We start from the raw sequence: 19,330 nt of genomic DNA, 5'->3' as shown, positions 1-19,330 counted from the left end.
CTTGAGTAAGCCCTCGTTTCCTTTGGAACTGAAAGTAAGCTAAAATCGTATTACCCATTTATTTAAACAGTTCCATTTACATTATTTGTATGTACATAAGGTTTTTTATTATAAAATATTGTGTCATTTTAAGTATCTTTTATTATATGTATATTTTTTTTTGTGTCTCATTGGATTTTATGTTCAAAAATTTATTTCCTGGATTTTTTCTTTTTCTTTAAGATTTTCTTTTTTTTGCTTTTTACATCCTTTTGCTTTTCACTTCTTACTGATTCTGTTGACGAACATTTTTTTAAACTTTTAAGTTTCTTAATTTTTTTATCCTTTCGTTTTTTATATTCAACTGGATCCGTTGTTGGAGGTGTTACATCTTTGATTAGGCTATCGAATTTTGGAACTTTATTACTACACGAATTATTTTCATCAAATTTTCTAAAAGGATTGTCCGGTCGACAGGGCCTTGACGCAATCGACGAAATAAGCCGCGGTTCCACCGATTTAAAATGCGTATGAGTATTACGATCTGCATCATATTTTTTTCGCTCACTTCTTGTATTTTTTGAGGTCAGCTTGTCCTTGAATTGTGGCTTGTTTTTGTGAGTTTCCGAAAAGTGGGATTCTTTTTGGGTTGTATTTCCGAACTCATGATCATGAGAGGAGCGATTTCTATGGTCATCATATTTTCGTTCTGCTGTTACCACGCGTTCTTTTGAATCCTTCTCCTTTTTTCTCGAATTATAGCCCGTAGAATTATATTTGTATTTTTCATCATTCACATTTTTCACCGAGCTATCTCTTCGATAATTCTTAGATCGTTCTGACGAGTAATTTCGTTCACTTACAACTTTGTTGCCTAATCTTTCCTTAACGGATTTATTTAAAGATTTCGGGGAATGCGAGCGATCTTTATGATTACTTTTGTAAGAAAGGGTAGGATCTTTACTGCTATGCTTAGAGTCTATTACTACCTTAAACTCAACGGGTCTTATAGCATTTATAGCTTTTGCAAAAATTGCGTTTTCTGCCTTGCGAATAACATCAGATGTTATTTCTGAATGCTCTTGAATTTTATTTGATCCCATTTTTTTACATGGATCCAATAAATTATTGATCAAATTATTATCATCCATTTCCCATTTTGATATTTGGACATCATTTGCTTCAGAAATGTTGCTTGACATATTTTCTCTATTTAAATCCTGATCCGAAATCTCCATATTTACAATAGTTTCTTTCCTATGTAACGCATTTTGATCAATGGAATCGGATATCTTTTGATTTAGATTATTTGAGCCATTTTCAATGCCATCGCAAGCATCTATATTTAAATCTATGCCAGAACATTTTTCTGGTGTAGGCTCAACGCCTTCCAAATAGCCTTTTTTGTTTTTGTCCTTTTTGTCCCTCTTTTCTTTTTTATTCTTCTTACGCTCTGATTTATCCTTTTTCTTCTTTTTTCGCTCTTTAAGATTAAGTTTGATGTTATTTTCTTTTTCCATATTGTTAATGGAATCCAATTGATCTTGTGACTGCACAGCAATTTTATTTTTATCTGGACTGTACAATTGAGTACTCTGATGTTTTTCAATTCTTTTTGAATCTTCTCTTCTATCTGGTGTTTTTGGAGAGCCTTCATACGTTTCTGTACATTCAGTTCTAGCAACTTTGGGAGTCTTACTCTTTGCCGGTGGCGTTAGGCTTCTAGAAGTATTATCAACTGCTTTGACTTCGACGTTCTTACTATAATGTCTTTGTCTTTTGAGAGAAGTATTTTCATCTTTTACACTTTTATCGATATCCGTATTTTCCGTCTTATTATTAATGTGAACGTCATTGTCAGCTAAACTCTCAATTTGCAAAGATTCAAACCCAGGAGGTGGAGGCTCAACGGTTTCTGTTTTGGTTCCGTAAGGTTTGTTCACAGATTTTTCTCCTGTCCGAGGTTTATATCCGGGTCTGGGAGATGGTGAACGATGGTGTACATATCTGTAAAACAAGAAAATTAAAATAAATTAAGCTTTATAAAACTAGGAAATCTTTTCAAAACATCCGACCACAATATTTTGAAGTGCTGGATTTGGCTTTACTTAGTAATGTACAAATTTTAAGTTAAACCGAAAAAAATAGTGAGGATTCTCCTAGACTTTATTATATATATATATATATGTGAGAAGAATAAGTAATGAGTTAACCTTTCCCACTATTTACTCCCTATTTATATGGAGAAAAAAAGACGGTCAGAAACAGGCAACATGCATCTACGGCTCAAATAACAAAACGAACAATCTTCTAAAATATCTTGTTACTTATAAGAATGGGCGTTGCTTTTGAATATAACAAAAAAAAATATTGTTCCCCTTACATTGAAATATCGTCACCTTAAATGCACACGCCTTTTATAATTATGATAATCTTTGCATGGGTACAAAATAACCAAATTTCGATTAATTTCCAGCTTACATTGTCCGAGTATGTTTGGTTGAAACCGACGATTATGGGCGGAAAGGCATGATTAAAAATAATTATAAATACCTTTGAGAACATCTCCTAGATTATAAGAACTAGTCGCTAAACTTTGCTTATAGCTTATCTTATATATTCACGCAAAATTAAATATATGAGAATTTCAATAATTTTAAGGCTGATGTCAAGATTGGCTAAGAAACATAGAAGTTATTAAGGAAGAGACGTGGTCATATCTGCATACCCACGTGCCAACCGAAACAATTATTGATTTGTTGTCGGTTTCCCATTTAAAATCTGTGTTTATTCACTTAATGGAAAAAAAGTTTAGTGTATCTCCTAATCGGCCCCAACTCTTCTCAGTTTTACTAATCAATTTTCAAAAATTTTACTTTTGTAATCAACTAATAAGATAATAGCTTTGAATCAATATTATTGCGAAACTTTATTAACCATATCATTGACCCTCTTTATACCAAGAAGGAAATGATTTTCCACCTGAATGTTCTGCAAATCAGATATCTTAAATTTTCTTTGCAAACTATCTACAATTAAGAACGGACGGATCGGATAAATATGTTTTACACCTGCGGGATCATTTTTTTAAATACTGCGAAAAATGAAAGCTTTCCCGTTATTTATTTCGGAAAAAGAGCGTTTATACGGACAAGAATCAAATAATCTGTTTACTTTGTAAACTACTTAAACGTTTTTAGCACTCTATCTGATTAATCACATTTTAAAAAGAAAATTGTCAATTTAATATATAGATACATTCTAATACATATACACAATACAATTATAGCAAGAATAAATCACGTACAAAATCGGCAGTCGGATGTGCCCGTCTACGCCATACTTTGTTAATATAAAAAAAACCAACAGCAGGTTGTTTAGAGACTCGGTCCTACAAAATCGTTATCCCAAGACACTATTCAACTGAAGACTTTAGAAAATATAGATTATAATTATTATTATTAAAGTTTGGGATGCGTATTGATTACCAGTCAATCATTCAGTCAGTCTCTCTAATAATCTCTTTAAGTAAGTTTTAAACCGATAATAAATAAAATGTTGTATATTATCTTTCTAATTTCTCCAGTTGCGGATATCATTTGCAAAATCGCTGAAACACGTATTCATTTTGTTCTTATGAAGGAATTTAAAAATAAAGTTAAAGCAAATCGAAGGTTCTGGAGATGATTTTTCGTAAAGTTCTTTGGAAATGAATTTGAACGCGAAGCATCACTTCAATAGGCCATTAGCACCAAGGTTGTGAGAACAGCTATTTCAAGAACCTTCCGGTTCTATCAATAGCGGACATAGTTACCAACTCAAGATTTGCAAGACCAGGTCTTCAGTCCGAGGCTGTGCGTACTTGAGTATAATACCCAAGAAAAGATGAAAAAATCGTAATGTTATATGTCTACCCCTGCTGTATACAATTTGTTTGGGCATTATTTAAAGACCACATTTTTCAATAGGGATTGTTTTAAAGTAGCACTTAAAATTGATTGAATTGAAAGATGACTAATAAAAGTAATAGGATTACATAAAAAAAAAGGGTTACTGTATTATATAAAAACAAAACCTACAACTGTAAAAATCAGTAATCAGATTGAGAATTAGGTAATTAAAAGGTAATGTTTTTATTTTTGAAAACAACCAACTGTATATTAAGAGCTTAAGTTGAAGACGAATCGAATCACTTAATTCGTGTCTCCTATGAAAAATATGACCTTTAACACCATATTTTGTTTTGGTTGGGAAAATCGTATTTAATAAATAATATAAATATATATATAAGACCCTTAATTTGTAAAATAACCTCTTCTTCTTGTCGCTTGGTGAATTTGATCCGTTGCTTGAATGGCGTGTTACTCGGCTTTGTCGTCTTTCATAACTGTATTCACGCTTTCTTTCCCGAGAACGAGCTCTCTTTTCATTGGTCATAATTTCCCTAGATGAGCCTCTGTCATACACTGGTGATTTAAAACGATGACGCAGTCTTCCAGGCGATCTAGATCTGTGATGGCCAGGACTTCGACGGCGATCTACTTTTAGTTTCTCTTTTTCCTTCATTATTCTGTTAAAAGCTTCTAGTGGGTCATCTATCAGTCTGAAAAAATGTTACATTTGTTATATTATTAGAAGAAAATCAATATCTTAAATATTTATCTCTAATTAATAGAGTTATATTTATTTCTAATCTACTTATTAAAAAATCAGTTATATGTATAATCTTAAACGGCATCTTGACAGGGGTCTTCTTCATTGTTTACGCATTCATACTACAGCATCTGAGAGAACACTATTATGGAACTCAGATATTAGGAGGTCAGCTAGCTGTTTCAGGGTAGGTAGTGTGAAGTACGTCAGAGTTTCACGCAGGAGCTAAGCCTTTACACATCGATTATAATCAGCCGGTAATTACTGGGCGAGCAAACAAACTTAACTTGTAGTAGCCGACAATTTATCAAGGACAACAAAATGAAAAGAGGTATAAGTATACGAATTGTCATGAAACAATCAGCAGCAATCGTCGAATCCAATATAAACTGAGCATGTACCAAATAATAATAATCAAACTGTTTTTTTTTTGTGTTGGAAAACTCTTTAGGGACAAGCTTTATATAAATAAAATGATTTTACTTACCCTGTGCCAACCTTTGCTGCTACTCCTTGATAAATAGAAGCCAAATTCGACGATTGAAATGTTTGCGTTGGATTGATATTAATATTTCCCGTTGATATATATGATGGATTCATATGATGTACAGGTTGGTTTTGATAGTGCCCGAAGCTGCAATTTTAAAAGTATTTATGTATTAATAAAAAGTAAACAGTAAAAACCTACGTTTACGTAAGTTGCTTTTAAATTATAATTTATTTTGAACAAATAAGAATGCTCCCTTCCCGACTAGAAGATACTTGGAACCCTCTTCTACCAAATGCGTGTTATGTAGCTATATATTTTCTTTCGTTTCGAACAGCTCAGATCATGTCAAAGCATTCCAGATTTATTGCCAACACTGCTTTAGTTGACTTTAGCTGATTTAGCCCATTGATACAAAACAAATTTATCTTGTACATCTGTTTTTATTGCTCGTCGTTGTCGATAAACTTTTCTGATATTAGATGACCCTCTACTGAATGAAATTCTGGTGCGCTTTCGTTTTGGGTTGTAATCCTGATTAACCTTTTCACTCAACCACACTTCAAGGCTCATCCAACTGCTTTTTATACTTGAGCTCTGGTTTTACCTGTCAAGATCTTAATTGTCTATGTATCACACTCTTGCCAGTTCCTTAACTATCTGTCTAACTATCAATAATTATACTAGTATCCATCTGTCTGTTGGCATGTTGGGCTACCCTTATACTCTAATGCCTAAACTTATGGTTACAAGAGAAATAGAGAAGACTAGCAAGAATAGCCCGGCATTGCTCGGGCAAAGCATTTTTTTACTTGACTTACTTTATTGGGGGCCTATGTGCCATATTGTTGTAACCATTATTGTATGGAGACATATGGAGGATTGAAGGACACCGGGGCATTTGAATGTATGTTGGCTTATAATGACTCATGCGATGGCCCTGGTCTGGGTTGACTACAGACTTTTGTTCCCTTTGTTCGTTCATGTGAAGATTTGGATATTTATGGTGACTGCTGATTGGAGTAGGCAAAAGACTTCGTTCATTTTGAGGCTTAATGTTATCATTGCGGGCATAAGGCTGCTTTATTTCATGATCCGGCTTATATTCAAAGTTTACTTCATGACGTTGAGTTACATTGTTGCCATGTGGTGTTTGTGAATATGAAGGTAAAACCTAGAACGGTAAATCATAATAATAGATTATTTCTAAGCAGTATTTTATACAGTTTATGTTTAAAAATACTTTAAAAGAAAACTGTGCATGGTAACGTAGTAATTAAGACATTTTTTCTTTATAAAAATAAAAATATCGATCAAAGTATAGATAGTACCTCCTTTGCGTAAATGACCTAACCACAAGTACGCAGCAAGTGGCGCCAATTGTGGACGCTATAATGCCCATGGCCCATGCCGCTCCAGAAGTCCAAGTTTTACGATGTTCGAGGGAGGCCTACCCTACAAATTCAAGTGAGGCTGCTCTAGACGGAAGTACCCTTCTTCTACTTAGACGAGGTTTTTATCAATTCCAGTTAAATTTTTACGTTCAAATTAATGTGCAAAGATCTTTGCGAAAAATCGTTTCAGACATATTTTATACTATTTGCAGAATCCAAGCATCCTCGGTGTACTTTTGGGAAGTTTTAAGTTTAGTCCAATTTGATTCAAACTTATTTTTAAATTCCTATATACATATTTAATGAACACGTGTTTCAGCGAAATTACACCCGTAACATTGGTAAATTGGAAAAAAAGGGTTATATGAAACTTTTTTGTTTTCCATCTATTCGGCTTTACAATAATTTTCAAAGATCTTTATAAAAATTCATCTGATACATTTTTTACACTTTTCTATATGTGAAGGGCTGTCACAAGTGTTTTTTCAGTTATAAATATCCTTTATGTTACTTTTAGCAAAAGTTATATGCAATTGGAGAATTTTCTATCTTATGTTTAATTTGCAACAAACTGAGGATCACGCAAAGAAATCCTTATACTAAAAAAAAGCTCTATATAACGGACTATTACTTACCTGTTCTTTATTGGTGTCAGCAGAGACGAAGTTGGTATCATTCTCTTTTTGTGGCATTTTTATTGTTATGTTATCTTCGTAATCCGAGTCAAATTTATCCTTTTCTTTCTTAGCTGACTCTGTATTAATTATAACAGGTTTGCTTATATTTTGATCTTCTATGGCAGTTGTTTGAGCCACATTGTCATTGCCACTTTCCAAGGGCTCTGTTGGGTTCGAGTCATCTTGTTCCCGAGCAACGATCTCCTTTTTCTCACCTACCGTACTTATTTTGCTGACTGAAAACAAATCAAGAATATATAACAAATTATTTATTTGCAGCAGTGTTGTTGTATAAATCTAAAATTGATAAGCGTAAAGGTCTTTATGGCAGCATAATCTTGCTTGTATCTCAAGAGACAGCTACCTTAATATATCTTAAGATATATTATATATCTATTCATTCAGCACGACTGCGTACAGGTCATAAGGTCATTTAACTGCCATTTCTTATGCCAACTAAGGTATGTTGTTTCCTCAATACTGATTTTTAAATCATTTTTATGTTGCAGTTAAATTGTTCTATGAAACTCAGAGCTCGCTCTTTGATATCGTTTTTTATATATGTATTTATATGATTTTAAATGTTCTTAAAATATTAAATATATTCATATCTTACCAGATTTAAATGCTCCAAGCTTCGACAAAGTTTCATTCTTATAAACGTTCACTGAATTTCTTAAAAACCGATTTGGAATCAACGATCCTGGTGAACAGTTTTTTTCCTTACAGTCTGGACACTCACTATCTTCCGATTCCAGCAATGAATTTCGAACACCTGAAATAAGTAAAAGATAAATTCGGTTTGCACTTAATAATAAATATAATTTACAATTACAAAATGGTACGTTTTAAAAAGATTTACGAGGACCTTTAAAATCCTGTGCTAAAGATTAATCTCTATCGATAGTTTAAAATAAACTATACAAGAACTAATATCCCAGCGGACCAAACTTTCGCAAACGATATCGCATTCTGGTGAAAAGAATAATAAGACAGGCAAATACAGATATGTTTTCTCTATGGAGCATAGATGAATCCTTTAGTGTTTAAGATATATTTGCCCTTCTATATTTTTAATAATTTACCCTTCTTTATGTATTTGGTAGAATAGGACAGTGTGATGTTAAATATGATTTTAAGAAGTTATATGATATAGTGCATGGCATAGGCATTTGATGCTGATCGAGAATATAAATATAATATAAGGTTGTATTTCTTTAAACAAAACAATTATGCCCATTCTTCCTCTATGCAATGGATTCAGGGTATAAGAATTGCAAAAACACAGTTCTTAGACCTACGAATGTCTGTTTTAATCTACAATCCCGTGTAATATCGCTCAGTATATGATTTTTTAAAAATAATTTTTTACTTACAATCATCGCAAAAGGAACTACCACAACACGGTATCATTACGGCATCAACGAAAATATTCCGGCAAATACCACATATTAAGTCTTCTGGAATTTCTTGATCCTTCTCGTTGGATGCTATATAGTTTGAAGTTTCTTGTTCCGTTGAGCTTAAAAATAAAATTTAAAAAGGTATTCATTTAAAATTAAACAAGAAAATTATATTCGTGGTGTCGTTGATTATTATAAAAAGCCTTTATATTCATTTGAGCTGTATTATACAAATTTTAGTAACTATAAAAAAAATATTTAAGCGACGGATTTATGAAAGCTTATCGGTTGTTAATGAGATGATGACTGACAAGTTGGATAAATGCAGTACCTATACTGTATTTGCTCTGCAGAAATACAAATACACTCTCATATACAGACTGGTTGGTGATCATCGCCTCCTTTGATTAGATGGTAAAAGTTATTACTTTACATAACTTAACGGGTTACTTACATTTCTGGCTTGCCTCTAAATGATCGTGGAATTCCAGTATTTCTCTTAACTTCAAATTGCTCTTTTCCAGATGAAAAAGAGCAATTCTTAATCCAGTGGCCACCTCTTTTACATTTATTACATCGGTAGGAGGCAGGCACTTCGCCAATTTGAGACTGTCCTTTAATTCTGTGATAGCTGCACAATTGAATCGAATATATTTTATATTAATATTCATTCAATTGATGTTGTAGTGGGTTTAAAAATAATCAAGAAAGGCTGTTATCTATTCACTTTAAGGAGTAATTGCTTCTAAAATGATCTAAATAGCAGGGTTATCTTTGACACATTGAAAATTAAATACCTTACAGATTTCTTGAATAGACTGTAAACTGCTCCGTCGCAGCGTCTTACAATCTTTAAAGAAATAACGGGCAAGGTACTATTAAGCTAACATATTTCAAACCAAAAATGACCTGGGCCTTACAAATGCTATCAACATTTTCTGCAACCCTTTGCTTCCGACGGAAACCAGACGATATATGGACTTGAGGTTCGGGCAGTCTACAAATTACTTCAACTAGGTCCTCAAGCATCGAGGGAACTAATATAACTTTTAACACTATAGCTTTTTTATTTAATATGTCTACTATAAACGTATTGAATGATTTTTCAATTGACGGTTTCTTAACATAATGAGAGCAGATAATATCAATTATTAAAAGCATTTATATTAAACTCGTTCGTTAAAATACTTACGTTTTAGGATCATAATCGGCTGTACTTTGCATCATCATAGCTTGTATTTTTTCCTCTTCACTACCTTGCATTTTAAATAAATCCATGTTAAGGTTTTCTGGTTTACTTGAGGGCACGTTTGTGATAGCATTATCAGGTGGCGGATCCCATCCCTTTTTAATTGGGTGGGCCACCGGTATCCGGGCAATAATAAGTGTGGTATTTTTTGGTATTAAAAAATTGTCATCCTTGTATTCTAAAAAAAAAAAGTGTTATTCAATTTAATTAATAGTAAATTTTAAAAATGTTGTTTTACGCTTACCTTCCTTAGTTTGGGCATTGGTTATTTGAAGATCAAAATCAATAACTTTACCAAGTCGTTTCTGCAGAATTATTTCTCTTTTTAAATCAGCAACAGAAATGTGAAGTCCATCGAAAGTTATAGTGTCGAAATTAAGGGTACTTTTAAATTTATAATGTACCGACATTTTAACATTTCTAGAAAATATAAAAATATATCCATTGTTATTTATATATTTATTTATTATAAATATATTTTTCCTGACAATCGGATTGGTAATCAGCGCAAAACTTAAACCGTAAGATCTAGGAGGAAATTTTTTACTGTACTGAGGTGCTTTGGGTAATTCCATCTAAAAAATTTGGAAAATCATGGGAAACTGTTGTATGAAACTTTTTCAAATACTTATAGCTATTTCATTTATGTGGTGCTCTAGCATAGCATCAAATTCATCAATCCCAGCCTGTTTTCTGTCCCGTACAGGTAAACATTTGAAGAGTAGTCGGATGGGCATGGGTTTTCATTGTGTGATGGGCACCACGATGCGTTGTGGATATGCCAAAGTCTGTAGAAGACCTTCTGTTTCAGGGAGTTCCTGCTCGGCAACCAAACAGCAAGGTCCTTGAGAAGGAAGCAAAAGCAGGGCCTACTCCGGAGTCTGTCAATGCGATTAAGACTGTGGTACCGATACAGTAGAGGAGGCACAGCAGTGATATGCCAGAAAACGAAGAAAAAGCAGTAAAGCGTGGGCTCCGCCCAGAAAAAGGAGTGCGGGACGCGCTGCTAGAGTGGAGCGGTCAAATTCACTCTAAGAACCTAAGGGACCAATTGGGACCTCAAACTTCGATTGTCACCCTACTCCAGACCAGGCACAACAGATTACGCTATGCAAAATTCTTTTCTAACAACTCTGAATCAGTGTACATAAACTTCGCTCTTGCTATCAGAGCATTATAAAAAGGAAAAAGTTATAGATAATTTGAAATAAACTTCATCTGCTCGTGCCATAGGTTTCTTATGATTTTGGGGACCGCAGATTTCATGCAGACGGAGATATCACAATGCCAATCAAGAATATATAATATCTATACTGCGGTAAAAGATACTGTTTGGAAATATGCTACTTTAGCCCTCTTCACTGAGTTTAGCGAATTGTTGTATATTGAATAAAAATATATGAGATATGGCGGAGATTATGTCCCAACTTATACGGCTTGGAGTGTCACGCACGCAGTTTTATGTACGTAGTACAACTATAATTACTATGATTGGATTATCGCAGAACTAGCTCAATGAAAACCATTAAACGTAAAACAGTCTTAATCAGTAGCATCGTGCACGAAGACCAGGCCTAAGCAGTCGGTAGACATTACTGTGACCCTTGCAAGCCGGTTACTAAATATCGGGAATCAGGGACACAGACACATTGCGAAATATATAAATCTATACTGTGTTATCGTGCAAAAGTGCGCCTTGTGTGGAAAACAATAAGATTGATGCTGTTATGCAAAAGCAGCAGAACGGCAATGTGCGGACGATCTTTCAACGAGATATCCTTAGTTGGCTGTCTCATATGGTGCAGATTGTAAGGTCCGGCTTTCGAAATTGAAAGTACTGCTGGATGGTCTATTCAATAAATAACTGCAACTAATACAATGCGCATATAGATATTCACATAGAATACTGACATAATAAGCATTTGTAAACATATAACACAACGCAACACAATTACTTTTGGTAAATTATCAAACACACATATGTATGTACATATGTAAGTACATACAAATGTGTACAAACACGCTTGTTCAGAAGAGCAGAAGTGAAATTTATAATATACTATTATGTTGGTACTTAGTACTTACACTTCTTTACTCAAAATTCAATAGAATACCACAACAATACTTTTAAGTTTTTTAACTAATTGATAAGATAAAATTAAATTATCATTTTGAGTTTTGTCACAACAAACTGAACTAGTTAAATTAAATGGAACGAGTTTCATTTTGCATTGTTGATTTTTCATGTTTCCATCATTTGCGTTTAGTACGTCGCGTTTTGGTATTAGCGTTTATCGATAGGCAAATAATTTAAGCTTATTTTAAATGTTATTTATTAAAAACACAATTCATATCAGTATGCTTCTAAAAAGCGAAAAAAAAGCATACACCCAAAGCTAGCAAAATTCAAATTGTATTTATGAATAAAAAATTGAGCACCATACACTAAAAATAATTTATCGAACTTTGTTGAGCATTTTACACACATCATATAATTTATTTTGATTTTGTATCTTTACTGCGATAACTTTAATTATTATATAAATATTCGGAAATGTCTCAAGGTAAACTAAAATGTTTTTTTTTGGCGACGTCGATATATATTATGTGATAGGGTTATCGGGGGTATAAGGCCTAGCGCTTAGGAATTCCCAAAAAGATTGAGAGGGTGCCAGCGGGTGAGGGAGGCCGATCTCATAAACGGGACTAGCCGTCAATATTTTCCGAGCCCACAGTGGCAGGAAATCCAGGAATCCAACGAGGCGGGAGAAGGACAAAGAGCTGCTATATAGCTATATATATAATTATTATATTATTATTTTTATTTTGGAGGTCTGGAGTAATCTATGATATATATAAATATTATTAATATTACTTCGAAATTGAATGCCAACCAGGGCTTTCTAGGATCTTCCCTGGTCGATGGTGTTGTTTAAGAGTAACATGCCTGTGTCAGCATTTGATTTCCAAACGGACTTTATGGACACGATGAAGAGTATCAACGAAATGCTTATGCCGCCAGGAAGCAACACCAGAGAACAAAACTCTGAGCAGGTGCCAATAAAACCAGTTGTGTCAGACCCAATTGGAAGGACTGTAAACAAATAAGGCAAACCATTCCGTACTATTTCACACCGGCTCCAATAGTGCTGGAATGACTGAACAACGACACTTACTCGGCAAAGCAGCAGACCTAGCTGAGGACGTGGTCTCGACGAAAGACCGTGGATACGGGGATTCCTGGTCCGCAGCACTCAGTAGCGCGAAACGAGGTAGAGTGAATCTTACGGACAAAGTAATTTTTCTCGCACTCCATCGGAAGTCGTAATGGTAAGCGAACGAGCCGTGGGGAAAAACACGGCCGTGGGAGTTCGCAACGAGGCTAGTTACCCGGCGATGCAACGAGTTATCGACGAGCTGGTGGGGGAACTGATCCGAACGGTTGCCTTTGAGCCATCCCAAAGTTCGCACAGCGTGCCGAGTGGCGGATGAGCGTGGATTACCGGTGCAATGCGTATTCAATCCCAGAAAAAACACATTTTGGAACGTTAACGAAGGTTAATAGTAAGCAGTACTGTAACAAGACCACAAAGGTGTTAGCAATATGAAATTTGAGCACCCCGGCAAATTGCATTGAGTTGCGGCAATATTTGAGAATAGCATTGTGGTGCTGGTGGTTCTTGTCAATATTTTCTTCTATAATGTAGTCAATGAACCCTCTATTGCAGAAAGGGAAAGCGGTGTCTTGGGGTACGAAACAGGAGGCAGCGTTGGATAAAGTCAAGATGACAGCCCCGGTTTTTGCACTGCAGAAGGCCATGAGAGACGCGCGGTTACGTAGACGATCGGTGAAGAATAACGGGCAATCCCGTGCGCCAGCCGAAAACTTTAAAAGGCAGAGATCAACTATTTAGCCACAGAAAACTCAATTGTTGCTGCTTCCTTTGTTATATGTGCTGGAGTTCATGTGCTTGATTTTGCGTTTGCAGACCAACCTTATTTATTAAAGATTTATTGTAAGACAATAATAAAAGCTTAAAATAACTTCCCATTTATTGATCATACTGCTTAATCGCAGCAAAGAAACGATAAAAGATCTTAACTGTGACTGACTGAATAGCTTAACTGTGTTAAAAATGAAGGATTTACCTTTTTAAACATGGAAATGCGCCTTTTGCCTACACCTTCATTTCTTAGTCAGTATTGAAAAAACGCTGCTTTGATTAGTTTCTTTAATTTTCTTTTTATACCATAATAAAGCCTCAGAAATTAATGTTACAATTATGCAAGCCACAGCAATAGTGGAAGAAAAAGAGTGCGTCAATTATAACTAATGAAATTTGCCTTAGATTTGTTTCAAAAGAATACCTGCAAATTAATTGCAGTTACATATAAATGTTTAAATCTGAAATATATTTAGTTTATACTGTAAGTAAAATATTTTACAATCTGTCAGCAGACTTTTAATGGTTCACACATACAATACATAAAACATTTGAAATATAAAGTAGAAATCTAGACTTAGTTAAGGAAATATATGTGGGTTAGCCATGTAAACGAGGATCATAGTCAGCAGTGCGTACCTTGCTAATATTAGCCATGCTCTTGTTAAGCTCTACCAATCGTGGCTTCTCCTGAGACACCGCTGCAGCTGCCTGATTTTTCGGTCCAACCATGAAGAATGTGCGCACACGAGGTTTTTCGTGCTTCATAACCGTGTCATTAAACTTACTATTGCTTAGTGTTTTGTTGTTGACATTCGAAGTGGGATTTGGTTTAATTTGCCACTTAGTTACATTTGGCCGCAGTCCAGCAGGTATCATGTGCGACTTAAGCTCAAGTTCCTTAGTATTGAATACCTCACAGTCGACTTGCATCATCATTATGTCGCCATTTGGCGACGGCTCAGCTGTAGGTAACAACAACGACATTTTTGGACGTGAACTTTTATTGAAAGTTGATGGCGATAATAGTATGTGATCTGTATTAAATGACAGCACATAAAAGGTATCGTCTTGTCGTTTAATACCCTTAAAAAGATGAATGGGTTCACTGTCATTAAGTGTGTTTCTTTTATTAAGATTGCGTATATCCATTTTCCGTTGCTTATGCTCAATATCTGGTATCTCTTTAAAGCCTAACAAACTTTTACGTTTGCCTAGGCTTGTAGGTTGTCTTTCCATATCAGGCAATTCCAAATAATCTGTCGAAAACTTAAATCCATGTGAGTTATCCCGGTCAATGTTAAATTTCGTGTTCATGCTCAATTTAAGGTGCCCACTGGCATTAGCTAGTTTTTCTAACTGAAATGCTAATCGAGAGTATTCCGAATTGTTGTCACTTGAGTTTGACGAAGCACAAGCACCATTACATTTTGTAGGACTTGGGTAACTCAAAGGCGGCGGATCATTTCCTGTATTAAACCTAGAGGAGACCGTAGAATTCCATCGCTCATTTTTTGTAACATTATGACTTCGACTTGTGGGACGTAGAAAATGTAATGGCGGCATCACCAAGTCCTCTGTCTGACGATTGCTTTGGTTTAGCTTCTCGTTGTACTCCTCTTCAGATTCTACCCAAAGTAGACGACGACTTATGGGAATTGGGTCGTTTACATTCGATTCGGACACGACAGCAGTGCTCTCCGCGTCAAGATTTTGGTTAGTTAAATATGATTGAAAATTTCCAGCATTCAGAGTGACCATGAAAGCCATTGCGAAAAGCACGGCAATATTCTTTTTAACTGTAGCTGCATTCATATGCTGCTTAAAACTTTTAGAAGTTGGTTTTGGAGCGATTTTTATGTGCTGGTCAGGTCGAGAAGTTGAGTTTAAAGAATGCAACACAAATTCACACATACTGCCTTTACGGCACTTGCACGTTTTGGCATAAGCGACCAGTTGGTTTCGCAACGACAAATTTTCCTGTAAAAACAATATTTAAACATATTAAACAAGAAAGTATAGATTTCTTCGGAATGCCGAAGGTTAAACACCCTTGCAAACATAAATGTTCAGCATATTTATATTATTATATTTATATTATTATATTTATATATTATATTATTATATATATTTAACTTTCTTTTTTTTCATCAGAAGTGACCCAAATCGACAAAATTTTTTTTTCAAAATCGAGGTCGGTGCGAAGTCGAAACTTTTTCGAAGATTTTTTTTTTTAATATCTCGGGTAATAGCTCCGCGCGGAGATATAACGTTCCAAAACGACATAACTCCGCGCGGAGATATGACCTTCCAAATCATCACGATTTTTTTCAAAATCGTGGTCGGTGCGAAAATTGAAACATTTCGATAATTTTTTTTTTATATCTCGGGTAAATAATGTCTGATTTTAAAATATTATACCTTTTTGAATGCGTACGGATCCCTACCATCAATTGGCATTCAAACAAATTAATCATCAATGGGTTGAAAAATGTTGTTGACAAAAAACCGATTCGTTTGTAAATTCAACCTTTTTGATGATTTTTTGGACTATTTCCGTCAAAAATTGTCCGATTTTGCAATTTCTATCGATTGGCATCAAAAAAAGGAAATCCAAAATTTTTACCCAAATCGACAAAATGGCAAGGGGTTACAATCATGTTTTTTCCAAGATCGAGGTCGGTGCGAAAATCGAAACTTTTTCGATGAGATATGACGTTCCAAAACGACATAACTCCGCGCGGAGATATGACGTTTCAAAACGACATAACTCCGCGCGGAGATATGTCGTTCCAAAACGACATAACTCCGCGCGGAGATATGTCGTTCCAAAACGACATAACTCCACGCGGAGATATGACCTCCTATCACGATTTTTTTAAAATCGAGGTCGGTGCGAAAATCGAAACTTTTTCAATGAGATATGACGTTCTAACGACATAACTCCGCGCGGAGATACGACGTTCTAAAACGACATAGCTCCGCGCGGAGTTATGTCGTTAGAACGTCATATCTCCGCGCGGAGATATGACCTTCTATCACGATTTTTTTCAAAATCGAGGTCGGTGCGAAAATCGAAACTTTTTCTTACTTGTTTCATCTAAGAGACGTGCATTTTAGAACATTGTGAAACACGTAAAAATGAATTTTCAGAAAAATATTTAACATTTTTTTTTCCTCGTTAAAGTCTTCAAAATAAAAATTCGTGACTCACCCCTTTAAGAGTATAGTTCTCTTTCTCAAGATTGGTTAATCGGGTCTCCAACGAGACGACATATTCCTTTTTTTTCTGTCGCGACAACGAAGCTGATTGACGATTTTTAATCATGCGTTGCTGTTTTTTATACATCTTCTCATCTATCGTTCTCTTAAATATGTAATTTAAGGGTTCTGGCTCCATAGAGGTGTCACGATTACAATTGGAATGTGGTATATGATACGGATTTTTATGCAAGTTGGAGGAGCTGCGTGTACTAGTTGGACTCGTTCCATCCGTCATATGTTGGCCTTTTACCTTAGCATTTCCAGCTTTCACGACGATTTTTGGTATTTGTGTTTTGACACTTCCATTAATCTTAGTACCTTTAGAACCATTCAAGTTAATTTTATCCATGAGTGCCTTGTAGTCATTCGTGGAAAGGAATATAGTTTTAGTTTTTCCGATGCTTTCCGTTGAATGTTCTATTGGCATTTTGTCTCGGCAGGGTTTTTGCGGTTTCGAAGCTAAGCTTTCATCCATATTAACAGGAATTTGAACTGTGGCCGGAACCTTTTTTGGCGCTAAAGTAGTCTGAGCAACCACTGCCGTATTGGCTATAGAATTCGATTTTAATTCCTGATTATTAAAAGCCAACGATAAAAGATCTGGCTTTTGTAAACTTTTTTGAATACTGTCATCATTTTTAATGGCAAAGCTTTGAACATATGGCATTGGCAACTGCGAAACATTGTGTAAAGTAGACGGCATATGATTTTGGTCTAGTTGCCTATTCTGCCATGCATCTGAGGTATCGCTGTGCACTCCACTTGTAGAACTGCCACTGAAACTGGCACAACTTTCCGTTGGAGATGGAGTATCTCGATCTTGTATGTGCTCCATTAGATTACCACATGTTATGTTTTCAATTTCTGTAGTATCATTGCAAAATGTCATTAAATTTGTCCCGCTTTCGGCAGCTTCCACTGATGAGGCTGCAGTCCAATTTTGCGTGCCAGCTGCCGAATTATTGTTAAAATTGAGCTCCAAGTCATGATGGCTATTTGGCATTGTTGGAAATAAATCAGAGAACAAATTGTCACTGTGTAATGAAGTTTCCGGAGCTTGGGGTAAAAATGTATTAGGGTCCAACGAGGAATCTAGATGCGACATCGTCGAACCTATGATCTCGTCGAAATCATGATGATTTATGTCGTAGTCATTGGGCGACGAAATAAATGACGACAATTCGTCTAAAAGAAAAAAAAATTAGTTTATAAAGTTAACAATATATATCTATAAAAAGACTTGATTTATAAATATGATAAATAGCTTTGAATAGCTTTTAAATTGCTGATTTTCTTCCAAACCAACCTCACACATATTTATATAGATCATATTCAATGCAAGAAAACTAAGTATGTCAATTAATAATAATATTAATAGTTCTGAATCGTGTAGTCTAAGGCCAGGTAAACAAATATTTTTTAGCCTTATATATTTCTTAAAACATTATTAACGGTCTGTTCAAATAATTGACTTACAACTTGGAATATGCATATACTCGAATACCCGACTCAGATAATATAGCCAAACCTAGTGGAACGTATACTACTAATAAGCTCCTTTAAAGATCGAAGAACACATTTTAACATTCCCTACGTGCGTAAAATGCTGATCAAAGCCTTTATTAGAATGTAATGTGTATACTGTGTATAGACTATACACTCAAGTACTACAGACTGCTGTTAAACTCTATACAGATGGCTAAAGATGAGGGTTGTAAATGAAATGAACCCTTTGTATGTTTTAATGGGCTATTCTTGAAATATGTAGGTTGCGTCGATGGTAGCAAAGTTGGCCTATTTGTAAGCGGCTAATAAATGCGGAAGGGTACCGTTCGGCTTCATGGTGTAAGCCAAGCATGTTTGTGTGCATATGCTGAACATTTTGAATAGTGTCTGCCGCCTATAACTTGAACAAGCCTAATTGTTTATTGATTAGTTATAAACAATTGATATACGATGCGTTTATACACGCATGTACGTTCCAGCCATATTCCATATTTTAATTGTTATAAAAAACTTACCATAAAAGCACTCGTCCACGTCCATTTCATTGACGATTATTACAAATTCTTATCTTTCAATTAGTTTTTTTCACCCATACCTAATTTACGGCCAATATTTGCTTTTAATGAACCGAATCCCCATACAACCAAATTGTTGACGAAAGCAAAATGGGAATATTGATGGTATTATAGCTGTAAAAATATCGAATAAGAATTATCGATGCTATCGATGGTAGCTTATATGTCATTGTCATTAAGACGCCTAACGAAAATGTTT

The 19,330-nt window shown here is 34.9% G+C and overlaps 2 protein-coding genes across 2 annotated transcripts; both read right to left on the bottom strand.

The window, feature by feature from the left end:
• Positions 1-45: 45 nt before the first annotated feature.
• On the bottom strand, positions 46-12,058 carry snama (something that sticks like glue). Its single transcript, XM_002049977.4, has 11 exons — positions 11,928-12,058; positions 10,087-10,262; positions 9,786-10,020; positions 9,048-9,224; positions 8,567-8,712; positions 7,807-7,965; positions 7,149-7,426; positions 5,941-6,293; positions 5,120-5,266; positions 4,292-4,582; positions 46-1,986 (listed from the first exon to the last, which is right to left on the bottom strand). The coding sequence occupies exons 2-11, from the start codon at positions 10,250-10,252 to the stop codon at positions 192-194; spliced, it is 3,747 nt and encodes a 1,248-aa protein (XP_002050013.1). The 5' UTR covers positions 10,253-10,262; positions 11,928-12,058; the 3' UTR covers positions 46-191.
• Positions 12,059-14,234: 2,176 nt separating this feature from the next.
• On the bottom strand, positions 14,235-19,231 carry Atf6 (bZIP_ATF6 domain-containing protein ATf6). The gene is made up of 3 exons (XM_002049979.4): positions 19,072-19,231; positions 17,001-18,235; positions 14,235-15,766 (listed from the first exon to the last, which is right to left on the bottom strand). Exons 1-3 carry the CDS (start codon positions 19,094-19,096, stop codon positions 14,387-14,389), a joined length of 2,640 nt encoding a protein of 879 aa, XP_002050015.2. The 5' UTR covers positions 19,097-19,231; the 3' UTR covers positions 14,235-14,386.
• Positions 19,232-19,330: the final 99 nt, after the last annotated feature.

This window comes from Drosophila virilis, chromosome 5 (genome assembly GCF_030788295.1).
Source record: "Drosophila virilis strain 15010-1051.87 chromosome 5, Dvir_AGI_RSII-ME, whole genome shotgun sequence".
Lineage (NCBI taxonomy): Eukaryota > Metazoa > Arthropoda > Insecta > Diptera > Drosophilidae > Drosophila > Drosophila virilis.
The sequence above is the reverse complement of the archived record's forward strand: the minus strand, read 5'-3'. Positions and strand labels throughout refer to the sequence as shown.

What these genes read in the sequence shown, in the direction of transcription:
- snama (XM_002049977.4), bottom strand. Translation starts at nt 10,252, where the DNA reads ATGTCGGTACATTATAAATTTAAAAGTACCCTTAATTTCGACACTATA. An exon ending in GCTTGGAGCATTTAAATCTG is followed by an intron (nt 7,427 to 7,806) that starts GTAAGATATGAA and finishes ATTTGTTTTCAG; the next exon opens with TCAGCAAAATAAGTACGGTA. An exon ending in CCAAGCGACAAGAAGAAGAG is followed by an intron (nt 1,987 to 4,291) that starts GTTATTTTACAA and finishes CTTGTTTTACAG; the next exon opens with ATATGTACACCATCGTTCAC.
- Atf6 (XM_002049979.4), bottom strand. Translation starts at nt 19,096, where the DNA reads ATGGACGTGGACGAGTGCTTTTATG. An exon ending in CGTGGACGAGTGCTTTTATG is followed by an intron (nt 18,236 to 19,071) that starts GTAAGTTTTTTA and finishes TTTTTCTTTTAG; the next exon opens with ACGAATTGTCGTCATTTATT. An exon ending in AGAACTATACTCTTAAAGGG is followed by an intron (nt 15,767 to 17,000) that starts GTGAGTCACGAA and finishes TTGTTTTTACAG; the next exon opens with GAAAATTTGTCGTTGCGAAA.